The 14,858-nt window shown below is 41.8% G+C and overlaps 1 protein-coding gene across 5 annotated transcripts in view; it reads left to right on the top strand.

Annotated features, from left to right (window-relative positions):
• wdfy3 (WD repeat and FYVE domain containing 3) overlaps nucleotides 1–14,858 on the top strand; it is a 93,330-nt gene that overhangs the window by 35,012 nt on the left and 43,460 nt on the right. For 4 of the 5 annotated variants that reach the window (XM_068720771.1, XM_068720770.1, XM_068720769.1 and 1 more), the window contains exons 12-17: nucleotides 3,155–3,426; nucleotides 4,482–4,679; nucleotides 6,634–6,717; nucleotides 9,548–9,737; nucleotides 10,021–10,235; nucleotides 13,041–13,153. In XM_068720771.1, the coding sequence (XP_068576872.1) occupies nucleotides 3,155–3,426; nucleotides 4,482–4,679; nucleotides 6,634–6,717; nucleotides 9,548–9,737; nucleotides 10,021–10,235; nucleotides 13,041–13,153 (1,072 nt within the window). The remainder of the gene's footprint in view (nucleotides 1–3,154; nucleotides 3,427–4,481; nucleotides 4,680–6,633; nucleotides 6,718–9,547; nucleotides 9,738–10,020; nucleotides 10,236–13,040; nucleotides 13,154–14,858) is intronic. The other variant, XM_068720772.1, reaches the window with a different exon arrangement.

The following is a 14,858-nucleotide window of genomic DNA, read 5'->3' as shown; positions in this document are numbered from 1 at the left end:
TGCTGCAACTGGCCGCCGCTATCATATCGTCTCTCTTTATCTTTCACTTAATGCTTGTTATTGTGTCATGGGTGAGAGTTGGAGAGAATGCAGAAAGTGTAGCTTAGTGTACGATTTTTAAAATGTCATGGCTGAGTATTTAGATGATTTTGACAATGTGGACGAGGCCGTTGGATATTTAGAAAGAGACTTCTCCTTGAGTGAGATACGCGATGAAGTGAAAGGTAAAGAAAAATGTTGTATTATTCTGTTAGTGTTGTCAGAAACTTAAAAATAACGAATGGTAAAAACGAGTCATTTTAGTGGACGTACATTGACGGTGAGGGAATTACATTACAGCCAGTTTAGAGTATAAGAGGATGATAACTCCACTATTGGTCCAAACATAATACTGGACCAATACTTCTTACTTGAAACTTATTCTGGAAACATACAACTACTTTGATTTGACAGAATTTGTCAACTCAAATACTATGATTTGAAGCTAAGAAGAAAAAGAAAACAACAAAGCCTTCAGCCTCGGTGAGGACAACACAGTGAGGAAAGGAAAAGTATATCATTTTAAAAAATCAATGTGCAATTCAGTAATTGCTTCAAATCTGGCATGCTAAGTGTAAGGTGCACATAAAAGCGCGCACACACACACACACACCCACACACACACAGGGTTAGAGGGTGGCAGCTCATTTTCTGGAGCATAATTGCATTTTTAAATTCCAGTCCTCCAGACGATGTGATTCTCACGCCTTCTGAAGGCTTCGGCCGGATTAACCCGTCAGCACTTTGTTCCCCAATGTCACCAATCAAAAATTTCAATTACCAGCCTTGGAGGAAAAAAAAAAAAAAAAAAAAAAAAGAAGACTGCAAAGAATTTAAATCAAATCCAGTTTGAATAAAAATCATTTTTTCTTCCTCGCTCGTCATCAGGCTTTATGTGGCGTCGACAGTAGCACACTGCAGACACACAAGCGGATGTTAAAGCTAAGCTGATTAGCCTTGTAAAAGTGTACATCTAACCCTGTAATCTCTCAGTCAGACCCTCATGTGTGGAGTCTAATCCTCGAGGTCTCCTTATGGCTGGTAAAGCACCCAAAACCTACACTTAACCAGCACACAGCCTGCTGGTAATCTCCCAGCTGGGAGGACAGGAAGAGGATGTATTCAACATCCTGTGATTGGTTTAAAACAAGAAAAAATAGCTGTGCTGAGTCAGGCAGAATTTTAATGCAGCAGGAAACAGCTGGCTCAGCTGTGCAGCATCTCACTGTTTTTACTTCTCCTTTATGCCTTCTTCCTCCACCGGGATGCGTCATTACATCTGAATGTAGTGTGTAGGTTTAATGAACGATTTCAATGTAGAAGTGGGCAAAAGGGAAAGAAATCCAAGGTATAGAGTTATAAGTTCATATTGTGATGCTGATATAATCATGACAGTTAGTTATAAATCTTGTGCTCGGAAGTTCATTATCGACCCTAGAAATAGTAGTTTAGCAAATACATCCTAACTCAAAGTCCAGGTACTAGCTTTATTCAGAGCTTTCTAAGTTTCAAGCTTTAAAAAAAAAGAATGTTTTGATGGCGGAGAGAGAGATTTATGACACGCAACCAACATCCCAAGGCGGAATCGAATCCGTCGGACGTTGCAGTTAATGTATATATCTTGTAACCATTCTGCTAATAAGGTGCTCTGTTTATTTTTCTTGTTGACAAATTGTTTATTGACATAAAAGAACTGACAGATGCGTCTGTTTCCAGTCAAAATACCTGAAAAATCATCACAATGTTTCAAAAAATGCAGGAATAATACCAATATTTTTGTTGGATTTGTAGGACAAACAGTCTTACACACTGACTTTACCCACGTTGGCCCACACACATAGTACTTGTACTACTACTTCCTGTACTTGTAGCATATTAAAGTGACATCCTAAAGTTCACCAAATTACAAAACTAAATCTCTCATTCACTCCTACTGGTGTGTAGATATGCTATTAGTCTGGTTTTATCCATCTCTGAGGTTTATGTTGCCGCTTCAATAGAGAGGAGGTCAGGGATCATTTTATTGGGACTTAAAATTCATCAGCAACACAATGTTTCAGGATCAGTGTACCCATAATGCAACAGACCTTCCTGTTGACAGATTTCATTAGAACTTCCTTTTTCCTGAAGAAATGGTCCTCATTAAAACTGTTTCCCATAAATGAGCCTGCATCTATACAACCACAACAACACAATCAGATTTCCCCTCACTTTAGTCTGGTGATAACATCATTAAATATGACGACAGACATTCAATTTGAGGATTACGCGGTTCCTTTTTTGTCGTATTGTGCAGGTTAACAGCAGCAAAAGCTGCGCGGTCCTCTTGTGAATTCCCTCCTGAGGTTTTTCGGACTGTACCAATGTTTTTGTTGTCTTCTCTACTGAAGTATTGACGGTTATCTGGGCTTCTGTACATGTTGAGATATTATAACTATCCAGTCATACAATATGTCATTCCAACAAGAGAAGTTTGAAATATATTCCTCCAGACGCAGGATTTAAAATAGCTAAAAAAGTGAAACGCCCCTAGCGGTAGTGAGCCCTGACGTGCGCCGACTCTGCACTTCACACGAAGATCCTCCTGTCCCACGATGCCAGGCGCCGCTAATTAAAAACTCTGCTCGTCAAAAGTCGTTCCGATGCTCTCAGGCTGTTTTTTTTAGGTCCCCAAAACTCATATCTAGGTTACGGTTTGATGGTTCAGTTTAGGTTCACTCGCAAACGCGAATCATAAAAATTGGAATAATTTAGTGGAGAGAAAGAGAGAGAGAGAGAGCGAGAGAGAGAAAAAAATCCAGTCAGCGCTGAGAGACAAAGAAATTCCCCAAAGGGGCTCATAAATATGTCTCGACGCAGAACGGAGGTGTGACTGAATGTGGCGACAAAAACCAAATGATTAAATCTCAACACGGGGAGAATGATTTAGTAACAAAATGTAAAATAAGCCAGAGATAATGCAGAGAAGGTGAAACAGGATGTGTGACTTCTTCAGGATGAATTATATCGACCCAGAATATGTAACGTCTTTGTAAACAGCTCATTATTTTTTGTTGAGCTAAAGAAGTTGAACTGTATGAATCTCATCTATTTCTTCTCTATCCATCCTCTCTAGGCTTTGTTAGCGGTGCTGCGCGAGAGCCACCGGACCCGGACGGTGTTCCGCAAGGTGGGCGGCTTCGTCTACCTCACGTCCCTGCTGGTGGCCATGGAGCGCTCGCTGTGCCAGCCGCCGCGGCACGGCTGGGAGCGCGTCAACCAGAACCAGGTCTTCGAGCTTCTGCACACCGTGTTCTGCACGCTCACCGCCGCCATGCGCTACGAGCCCGCCAACTCGCACTTCTTCCGCACCGAGATCCAGTACGAGAAGCTGGCCGACGCCGTGAGGTAAAGAGGGCTGATTTTAAACGTGGCAACTGGTAAAAATACAAGTTAGGTTGGAGCTCTTTTCTGATTTCAGAATGGAAGATATTGTTGAATATAACGGCATTGAAAGGCGTTCTTGGCCACATGCTTTGATTTGATTGGCAGATGAGAGGAGGTGCAAATTCAAACTAGAGAGCCAATCAAAAATGGCGCTCATAATTTGATACTACCAGAAGAATGGAGCCTGTCTGGACGTAGAGACGGCTCCTTGTAAGTCACCCTAACGTCCCGTCATCCTGCGGTGTTGGACTCAAATTTGTCCCAATGACTTTGCGGACCGGTGTTGTTGAAAAAGAAGGCCTTCCTGCACGTCCAAAGGATGCAAAGCAACAGAATGAATGTTATATTCTACATAGAAGCTCAAGGCGCGGCAGTAGCTGTTGCAATATTGAGAAATCGGCAACCGTTTCTTGGCCTTTGGTTGATAAAAAATAGAGATGGCAAAACCAACATTTTGAAACTGTCAGTATTTGTAACAGATTACAGAAACATTTATTTTGTAATTTAACTACGTAACATTGTTGCATGTAACTATTTACTCCCCAACACTAAACACAGATTAGGCCTATGATTAAAATAGTATTGTGTGTTATTAACAATAACAAACACACAGAACATTCGATTTTTTGCTAGTTATATTTTTACAATCAAAAAAATTTAACTTTTTAAAGAATTTATATTTGAATTCTATTCAGATTTTGCTTTGTGGACCACTTCACCAAACATAAATATGGCGGATGAATTCCTGAATCACAAAGGGTTCTCAAATAGTTAAAGATCAGTGCAGATTGGGCTTTATGTAGTGATACTTTACTACCAGACTAATGCAGCATAGAGGCACGAAAACGCATGAAAAACCTCCAAAATGGCTGAAGTTGTTGCTACTTTTCTTGCGATGGGAAAAACTGTTTTCACTTTAGTTGTTCTCTGCTTTCTGTAGCAGCATATGACGTAATCGGCTCTTTTTTTAAAAGCGAACTGTCCTCGTGATAAGCACTTTGTCTCCCTGCCACCAGGCTGCTGGGCTGTTTCTCCGACACCAAGAAGCTCGGTCCCACGGGCGTCTTCCCCTCCAACGCTCAGCCTTTCCAGAGGCTGCTGGAGGACGAGGCCGCCCCCGGAGGCTGCGCGGGGGACAGCGTCTGTCCCACGCTCAAACACTGCAGCAAGCTCTTCATCTACCTGTACAAGATGGCCACCGACTCTTTTGACAGGTCAGAGGAATTAACCAGTTTATGTCGCACACAGTGTGAGATTCTGTTCTGCAGATAATACATTTACCATGTCTCTAAAGTGGTGTTGTCCTCGAGCTAAATGCCAAAATGTACAGTAGGAATTCACTCTCCTCTGTTCACCAACATCCAGCAGACATCTTGTGTTTTTACTGAGTTAGGAGACTTGCAGTAATATATTGCACCATAAATCAGGTCAAGTGCATGTCTTTGCTGATAGTCAGGCCATTGAGCTACTAAATAAATAACACTGTCAACACGTTATTCTTATATTTACTGTTTAAATAAGTCAACAGTTTAATAGTACTTGTCATGCTGAATGAGTTATTGTGTGAGAGAGGGTCAGTGGGTTCTCGAGGAGCCTTTTGGTTGGAGTTCAGCAGATTGCAGCCGCATGTTCCTCGAGAACATTTCTCAAGTAGAACGAGAACCTCACGTTTTTCCACAAGCCTGTAAGATGTTCTCCATGAAACGTGTCTTTTCCTCACGAGGATCCACGTCTTGTTTGGCCTTCTTTTGAACCTTAAGAAAACCTTTCAAGGAACATTCAAGAGGAGTTATTGTTTGAAGAACAGTGTTTTCAGATGACCTACAAAAACTGAAGTGAGAAATGGTCATTTTTAAAGGGATAGGTTGGATGTTAGTCAGAGTTCTACCGACAGAAGATGGAGTTTAGAGAAACACGAGAGCAAAGCAATGTACTGCTGATGTATTTTATACAGCTAAAAGAATCAATATCAGTCTAATTGTATGCTGTATGTAGAATATAGTCACCTCTTTACCTTGCTGTCAGACTGCCCTTTCTGACGGGGAACTGAAGCATCATCTATGCTCTCTTTAAAGCCAACAGACTGCATTGACAAACAGTCATTTTCCTTCGCAGCACACGCTTATTGCTGGTCTACCGCTGCCTCGATCGGTGGGCTTGTTTGTGTTGTTGGCTGGTGTTGGTGTTTTTTACGGGTTAGTTCTAATCACCCGAAGTCCCACAACAACACAAACGAGCTAACCGAAGGAGGCGGCGGTAGACCAGCAACTTCTACGTTCTGCAATGTAAAATGAATCAAAGGAGTCTTGTGGCTTTGGAGAGAGAACAGATGGATATAACGGCTGCTGTCTGACAGCACGCTTAAGCAGTGAAAGCTCTAAATACAGCGTCCACTTAAACGTCTAAACTCCGTTTCGCTTGCTTTGCTCCCGTGCTGTTCCTCCTGTAGATTATTTGTGACACAAAGTTTAAATTTACTGCATCTTATTCCAGCTTTATTCTCAGCTACAGTGAAGATCCGTCCCAAAATGTGATGTATTACCAATCTAGTACTAAAGCAGACAAAGATGCTTGTGAATCCTGCTTCAAAAACCCTTTTTTTTAATATATATCCAGGTTCTCTTTGTAGGTTCAGATCAGTCAGGTCCACAGCTGTGTCCTGCCTCGTGGTCACTGCTCTCGCTCAGTCGACCTCTCCATCTGAGACGCACATGGCTGAACCGTAGAAGAGATTTAATACAGACGCTTCCACTCTGGTTCTGATTCAGCCGCACAGCCCGGTGGTGCTCTCATGACGGCAGAATGAGGGATATTTAGAAATGCGTTACTACTGTGACGCAAAGAAACAGCACAACGCCGCGTGTGGGGCTTCATGTGTAGCTCTATCTGCATGTTCTCCAGCTGCAGCTCTGATCCTGTTTCTCCTTTCAGCTTTCCACTAACAGCTTCTTTCCCTCTGTCCTTCTTTCTTTTTCTTCCTCTAACCTCTGATGCTGTCTGGCTGTTCATCCTCGGCCTGGTCCATCTGCGCGGCTGCGTGTGTGTGTGTGTGTGTGTGTGTGTGTGTGTGTGTGTGTGTGTGTGCGTGTGTGTGTGTGTGTGTGTGTGCGCGCGTGTGTGTGTGTGTGTGTGTGTGTGTGTGTGTGTGTGCGTGCGTGCGCGGTGCAGTCGTGCGGAGCAGGTGCCTCCCTGCCTGACTCATGAGACCTCGCTGCCCTCGCCGTGGGGCACGCCAGCACTCGCCAGGAAGAGGTAGCTACAGCACTCTGCCACTTTCCTCACCCTCACCCCTCACCTTCAGTCACTAGTGGCCAAAAAATGATCTATTAATTGTATTTTTGAATAATAAGAATAACTGATCTATCATTTATTATATAACATGTCAAACTATAATGAAAAAAGAAGCCAAAGTTCAAATTGCGCTTTTTGTGCGACAACCAGTCCGAACGTCAAAGATTCAAACTACATGAAGTAAGAGCTGAAACTATTAGCCAGTAGATTGATTAGTTGATCTACGAAACTTGTATGTACAATGAATCAGCACCTGTGTTTTTTTGTTTTTTTTTATCCAGTAATCGTTTTTTGTTGTTTTTTTTTGGTCTCAAAAAGACGAATACGTTATTGGTTAAAGGGACAGTGTGCAGGATTTGGTTGCGTCTAGCAGTGAGGTCACAGATTACATGAACTGAAACCCCTCCGCTCCACAGTTTTCAGTTCGGCCTTCAGGAAACATAAAAACGTTTAAGGCTCTCTCTAGAGCCGTGCTTGGTTTGTCCCAGCTGGGCCTCTGTAGAAACATGGCGGTGCAACATGGCCTGCTTCATATATGTAGATGTGAAGGACTCATTCTAAGCTAACGGAAACACTACGATTCTTAGTCTCAGGTGATTAGACATTAATGAAAACATAGTTCTGAATATTATTTTCCATTTCTGCTAATAGATCTCCCCCCCCCCCCAAATGCTACATGCTGTTGCAGCCTATAAATCACATAAAATCAGCAAATCTTTATATTTTAAAAGAAGCTGGGACCAAATGATCTTGTGCATTGTTGCTGATAAATAACTTCAACAAAAATATATATTTTCTGTTGATCAACCAGTTCATTAATGACTAGTTGGCTTCATCAACTATAAACTCGTCAACCTCAATTTGCTGTACACTTAAAAAAGCTCAACTCTATTCTCTCTCGATTGTGTTGATCTCTTCTAATTCCTAATACTGCTACGGTATCACATGATAGACTAAAGTGAAGGATCTTCTTGTTTCCTGTCTAAACGCTCGATGTGAACCGCTTCTCTCGAGCACGAAACGTGAACAGAATCAGTTAAATTGCTCTCAGGCTGAAGAAGCATTTTCCTTCTCATCACATTCCTCCTCCCGTTTCCTTTTTCTTCTCTTTCCTCTCAGCTGACGTTTCTCACACCTCAACCCAGACTCTTAGAATTTAATTTAAAAGGAAAACGTTTTAAATGTACTCTGCCTCTGTGAGCTACAATGACTGTGAAGGTGAAACTGGTGATCTGCTCTCAGTAGTCTGGACCCACTGCATATTCATGAGGTTGGAATAATGTGACAATTATAGATAATTAAAGCTCTTCTTTGTGGACTTAATTGCTTTTTTTCTGCCTTTTTTCCAAAACCACAATTCCTACCTCACTGCCATCATTCAACAACCTAAAATGTTTGTATCCTTTGTGTGGATTATGAAACAGTTTTCTGTTCTCTAAATGATCTCAGCACTCAAAATGTGAGCAAAGCGCAATGCTAATTGCTCAGGATTTGCTTGGTTTGATTCAAATGAAAACATCTCCCGTGATTTAATCTCCGTCCAAATGATGCTCGCCGGCTCCTTGTCGCCTCGTGCGATGAATGAGCTTTTGCCTCAAAACAACATGGCAGCAGCAGCAGCTTGCGACGTGCAAATTGCAGCAATCAGAGTTGTGACGGTGATGCAGCCAGAGCTGTAGATTCCCAAATTAAGATTTAAGTACAGTACCCAGGCTCTCACGTATTGTATCATTTCCTGGGTTTATTTTACATTTTTATGCTAACTGCAAAAACCAGTATGACGAGTCAGTTAGTACTTAGTAATAGACTTTATATGTATGCATGCATGTATGTTATATGGAATCCAGACTCGATGCTCGTTGCTTTCTCAAGCTTTTACCACCGCGTTGAATTACTGCTGGAGCTCCTCACGTATTCCACCAGCAGCAGCCAATCGCACGTCAGCTGCGTCTACGTTGTCCTGAAGAAGACACAAATGTAGAGGTTCAGTTGTACTGAAAACAAAACAACCGAAGAGGCTTCCAGCCACCGTGAACGTTAGTTTCCTGCCCCACATCCAACCCCTCCAGCACTTCTTGCTGACTCCAGCCTTTTTCCAGCTCTGCGTCTCTCCTCGGGGGGTGGGGGGGATTTGCCGCTCTGTAATTTGCATCGCAGCAACAAGCCTTTTTGTCTAATTGGCCGACTGCGGGCCCCGGCAGATCTCCTGCTCTCGGCTCAGTGATGTAGATCAAACCGTCGCCGACTGACACCTCGATCTCTTGACGTGTGAGGACTCGCGTTATGTAAAGTTGGAGTCAAAGTGATTAAGTGACGCCATTATTTCAGTCCTCATTGTGACGATGTTTCCACCGAGCTTTGAACGGTTTCTGGGAAACACTGTAGCTGTAAATCTGAATAGTTAGCAGCCACAGATGCATATTTTACAGTAAAGTCGGGCCTCTGAAATAAAGGTGGAGGCTTTGAGGGTAAACAGACTAGCAAGTGTTTTTTATCCCACCTCAGATTGAACTGAAAGTAGGGGATTTTATGTTCCTTAAATTAGCATATTCTCATAACCATTATTAACGGGGATCAGCTGGGTTCACCGTGGCAGAACAAAATGCTAAACTCATTTTAAAATTATACTAGTGTTGCCTCGTCTTGCTCGACAAAAAGACCCCTAAAAATAAATGAATCTGCGTTTTCTGGAAAGCACTTAATGGCCGACCCTTTTTATAAATATCTTTGGTTTGACTCAACTGTACTGAACTAAATGTGACCTTCTTTCTCCCTCTCTCTGCGCTCCCAGACAAGGCTACTACGGTACGTCGGGGCCCCCCGCCCCAGTCAAAGCCGTGACAGACCTGAAGCTCCACTTGGCCAACACCTCCCACCCGGCTTCCTCCTCGTCTTCGTCAGACATGGTGGTCATCCACCCGGGGGCCGTGCTGGCCATCCTGGACCTGCTGCCCTCCGTCTGCTCAGACAGCCAGCCAGAGGTGAGGAAACGCGGGCAAGGAAATGTGCTCACATGCGCTTCCTGTTAGAGCGGGTGAAGGGGTTACGTGCAGAGCAGGGATGTCAGACACCGGGGTTTTACATATTGAGCCATGTGCGTGTGTCTTTAAACAAAAATAATAATATGCTACGTTTTACTGGTAGTGAATTTAGAAATGTTTATGATGGCTGAAAAATCGAGGTAATTTCAACATATTTACACAACAATCCTGTAAATCAAATATGATAGTAAATACTGAAATCCTCCTTGTGTTTCCCCTCCAGCACGCCCTGGACCTGCAGCTGGCCGTGGCCAACATCCTCCAGCTGCTGGTGAACAGTGAGAGGAACCAGCAGGTGCTGTGTGAGGCGTGCCTCCACCAGCGGCTGTTACAGCGCTGCAGTCAGGCCCTGGGCGACGAGGACCATCCGCTGCACCCGCCGCTGCAGAGAATGTTCGAGAGGCTGGCTTCTCAGGCCCTGCAGCCGATGGCGCTCAGGTACTGGACCTGGCTAAGATTTGAAGCTTTCTCATTTGGGTCACTACAACCCTTAAGACATCCATTTTTAATGGAGGTATTATATCATGGCTGAAAGGGACCCAACATTGTTCTCACACCTTATTCCGCTGTAGACACACCTGCAGTTGGTATCTTGTGGATGTATGTACTTTCTTTCAATTTTCTTTCTTTTTAAAGCCTCCTTTGGACTGGTGTTGAAAATTTGCATTTTGATACAAACACTAAACACTGTGCAGCTGGTCTTTGTGCATACATTTATTATACAATCATAATGCTACTCTGATGTCCATATTAAATTAGCTAATCACGTTAATTACCAAAATTACCAAACATTACTTTCCTAGCTCCAGCAAAAAAACTCAAAAACATTTGGCCTGAGAGAAGCGCTTGAAGAAAAACAATGTTATTAATTTTATCAAGTTGGTCATTTGTATAGTGGCCATTTTTTCGGAATTCAACAAAGACATTTGAATAAAAAAAGAACAGTGGAGGATTAAAAAAAAAAAAAATGTCACAAATTACAAATGCTTTACGAGGTACAAAATAATTCACCCCATTTGTTTTGCCTCAAGAATACACAGTGTGTTTTTGGTAACAATTCATGTAAAGATAACCTTTTTTATTTACAAGAAAACTCACCTTCCTCCATTGGCAGCCTCTATTGTACTTTGAGCTGAATGCTACTGTTAGACATATCCTATTAGCATTCTAACATGCATGTTACCATGGATAAAAAAGGGATGTTAGCATGCTAATAGGATATGTCTAACATCCATGTTAACATGGATAAAAAAGGGATGTTAGCATGCTAATAGGATATGTCTAACATACATGTTAACATGTCTAACATACATGTTAACATGCATAAAAAAGGATGTTAGCATGCTAATAGGATACTGCTATCATACATGTAAACATGCATAAAGAAGGAAGTTAGCATGCTAATAGGATACCACAAACATAAATGTTAACATGCATAAAAAAGGGATGTTAGCATGCTAATAGGATACGTCTAATATACATGTAAACATGCATAAAGAAGGAAGTTAGCATGCTAATAGGATACCACAAATATAAATGATAAACATGCTTAAAAAAGGGATGTTAGCATGCTAATAGGAAACCGCTAATATACATGTTAACATGGATAAAAACGGGACATTGGCATACAACATTTTGCTTTTTGAAATTGCTAATGTTTAGTATAAAATGTTAAATGGTAGCTCAGCAGCATGCTTTTTGTTGCTGTTTTTTAAATATTCTTATTTTTGGGCGCGTTCAATGCCTTTTTTTTGCTGGTCGACAGGAGAGAGATGACAGGAAAATTCGTAGCATAGGAAGATGGGAACCAAAGTTCTCTTCTGCCACTGGGGAACCGGCTCTTTAATATGCTAATGCCAACATGTATACAGTACAATATTTAGCATCTTGCTAGCATCTAAACATGGTCACATGCTAACTTTTAGTTTTACTTAATGAGATATGCACAGAGGGGTTTTTTTTCGGTTTGAGAAGTGTAATCTGCTTTGACAGTGTGAAAGAAAAACGCTACGTATGCAAACTAAACTGAGCCCTTCTCATTTTCCGCTTGACTAGTTAAGTGAGATGGGAGATTGAGGAGGGGAGGGGGGGTATTTGACGTGCTCATGGTCGGTTCTTTTTATATGTAAATCCCTGGCTGATCCCCCCCTATCATTGTGCTGGAGTTTAACATATCTGTAGCTGTCAATCTGTCCTCTCCTGTCTCTCTGCCTCAATCTTGTGCTGTCAGTCTTCCGCTTCCTTTATAATTCCTCTCCTCCTTCCTGCGTTTCTTTTTTTTTCTCTGCTAACATCAGCCCCAGCTAATCTCCAGAGTCGTTCTGTTTGGACTTGTTCCAGCCGTCGGTGTCGCTCACTGACGGCTGACACCGACCGTCACTTTACATTCAAGTCAGCCTCATCATTGACTTTTAAACAGACTCAAACATGCCCTTAACCACAGCTGTTGAGGAGTAGGAGTCAACCTGCGATGTAGCTAATGACTGAACATGTGCACACAGTTAGATGGAGGCTTTTATCCAGAGTCCTTCACAGCTTCAGGAGAACATAGAGGACTGCTTACACGATTGGCTATCCAAAAGTCGCATGCATTTGGTTCCTCTGCAGGCTGTTTTGTTCCAGTGAGTGTGGTCAAGCTTAGTTTAAATCCTGGGCTCAACAAGTTCTTCCACTTTAAAGCCACTGAAAGGTTTTTGATACAGGTGGATGTTGCGTTTGCTGTAACACCAAACGGCAGTAATTAATGCAGTAAATGAGGGCTGATCAAATACTTTCACATAAATATGGTGAATTATACTCAAAAGGATTGTACGGTAACTCGGAAAGGTATAACCATAAAAATCCAGCGTTTCAACAGTTATGGAATTAATAAAAAAGTGTTTGATTTAAATAATTGATGCATTAATCTTCAGTGGATAACGTTCCATTAAATGTAACAAAACGCCTCTCTTTTTCTGTAGCTGTTGATGTAAAGGTAGCTGTGTTATCCCCGGATGTGTCATGATTTGTTTACTGTCACATACGCTTCTTAATTTTGTAGCTACTGTCCCTGTAGTTTGAAGTATTTTAAGTGAATATGAACTTAACCAACACATTTTTCATACACTATTTAACATTTGGAGTATGCATACTGTACACTATGAGTACAGAGGAAAAGTACTATTATATTTGATTCCTCCTGTGTCTTTTCTTCTTCGTTGGTTGTATATTTAATCCCGACTCCCTGCTCTTCTTCCTCTCCAGGGAGTTCCTGCGTCTCGGAAACCCTCTGAACTGCGGCGCTTGGGACAAGAAGCTGCTGAAGCAGTACCGGGTTCATAAACCGAGCTCTCTGAGCTACGATGCTGAGATGAGAAGTAAGACGAGAACGGCTCTCATCGCACGATACGTCACTGTGCCGGGGGGGGGGGGGGGGGGGGGCTCTGAGGAAACGCCGTGTATCAGACCCGTTTAACAACCAAAAAGATTGACTGAGGGGCCGTAACAGCCAGGGGCCACTTAAAGGAACATCTCAAGTGCTCTATAAATGAGTTTAATGCCATATAAAGTATTCAGTTTTCAAATTAATATTGTCAAAGCGGATTTTTACAAGCCTGTACCGTAACTATTGGTTAATTGCTGAATAAAAGTCAGACATTTTTATGTTATAAGTGGTAAAAAAAAGGCAGTTTTTGAATTTCCCTTCTCTAAAACTGCTTTAACATTTTCTAGTGAATAACAAAAAACAGTGTAGATTCTGTACAAACCAAGAATTTAGGGAGCAAACATTGAACCTGTGGGCGAAGTGTCTTTACAAGTGAACCTCTCAGTTTGTAACGGCCCAGAATGAAGGAGTTTAGTCCATAGCCGTCCTCCAGTACGTTTTATGAAATGATAATGTCATTTGGGAGCCACAGTGATGCAGCTTCCTCCTGGGAGAAAGTTTCATTCTGTGCTAAAAGCTTGGCAACAGGCCATCAATCTTCAAACAATTCTGCTTCTTGTTCTCCTTCGCTCTCTCTGCGAGCTCACCGGCACCATTCCTCCAGTGAAAAGGCTGTGATTGCCGTTTAATTGCCAGTTGAAATTACCGGCTTGGCTGTAGGTTTTTTTCAGAAAGGTTCAGATTACTGCAAAGTCGGCGGAACAACCTGACTTTAGTATGTAGGACTCTTACATTTGACGGTAAACAGTAATTTTTAAGCAAATTGTACACAAAGTAGTCCTTTCAGCCTCTGATTAATCTGCAGCTGAAACAGTTTGAACTCCCCGTTTAAACAAAGCTCGTCCTGCCACTGAGAGTCTACTGCAGATGGTTTGTTTTTCTACTTACAGCCGTTAATGTTTGTAATTTCGTGGGCTCCTCAGCATGTCCTAATTGCTTATTGTGTCTCCTCCCAGCTGCGAATGAATTCAGAGTCATGACTAATTACTGCTCCTTTACAAGCTGCCACTGTTAGAACACACTGCTATCTAGCATGCTTTATTAGCCGCCGCTGCTCGGTGTTGTAGTTCCTGCGCTGATCGAATTTGTCTTTGTCAGATGTGCTCCTAATAAATAACAGCAGCGACGTTAATTCTAGTCCTTCTAGGATGATAACGACCCAGGCTTGATTTATTCCTGTTATCCAGTTAGTCTAAAGGCCTTTTTACCTGAAATTTCTGAATGAAAAAATAAATATATATTTTAAATTCTTTTATGCATCTACTGTTCATATTATGCGTTCAAAACAAATGCAGTTGATCATTGTAGTGCCTGAGCAGAGGGAGATGTGTGATCGGTACAGAATTGAGAGAAAGAAGAATTGGCACCTTTGGGTACATGTTATGTTATGTTATGTTATATATATATATATATATATATATATATATATATATATATATATATATATATATATATATATATATATATATATATATTACCAGGTGAAACAAAATTCTAAACTTAAATGTTTCCTTCTCACCTGGATGAAAACATGAATGCCTTTAGTCCTATTTAGAACATGGGGTTGGGGTGCATTTTAGCCTCATGTGGCCAAAAGTAGTATTACAACAACAAACACTTTAAAAGAACTGAGATAG

Source organism: Cebidichthys violaceus, unplaced genomic scaffold, assembly GCF_023349555.1.
Source record: "Cebidichthys violaceus isolate CVI_PGR_0920_01 unplaced genomic scaffold, fCebVio1.0.p SCAF_26, whole genome shotgun sequence".
In the NCBI taxonomy this organism is placed as follows: domain Eukaryota; kingdom Metazoa; phylum Chordata; class Actinopteri; order Perciformes; family Stichaeidae; genus Cebidichthys; species Cebidichthys violaceus.
Note: the sequence above shows the minus strand (reverse complement) of the source record. Positions and strands in the feature narration are given on the sequence as shown.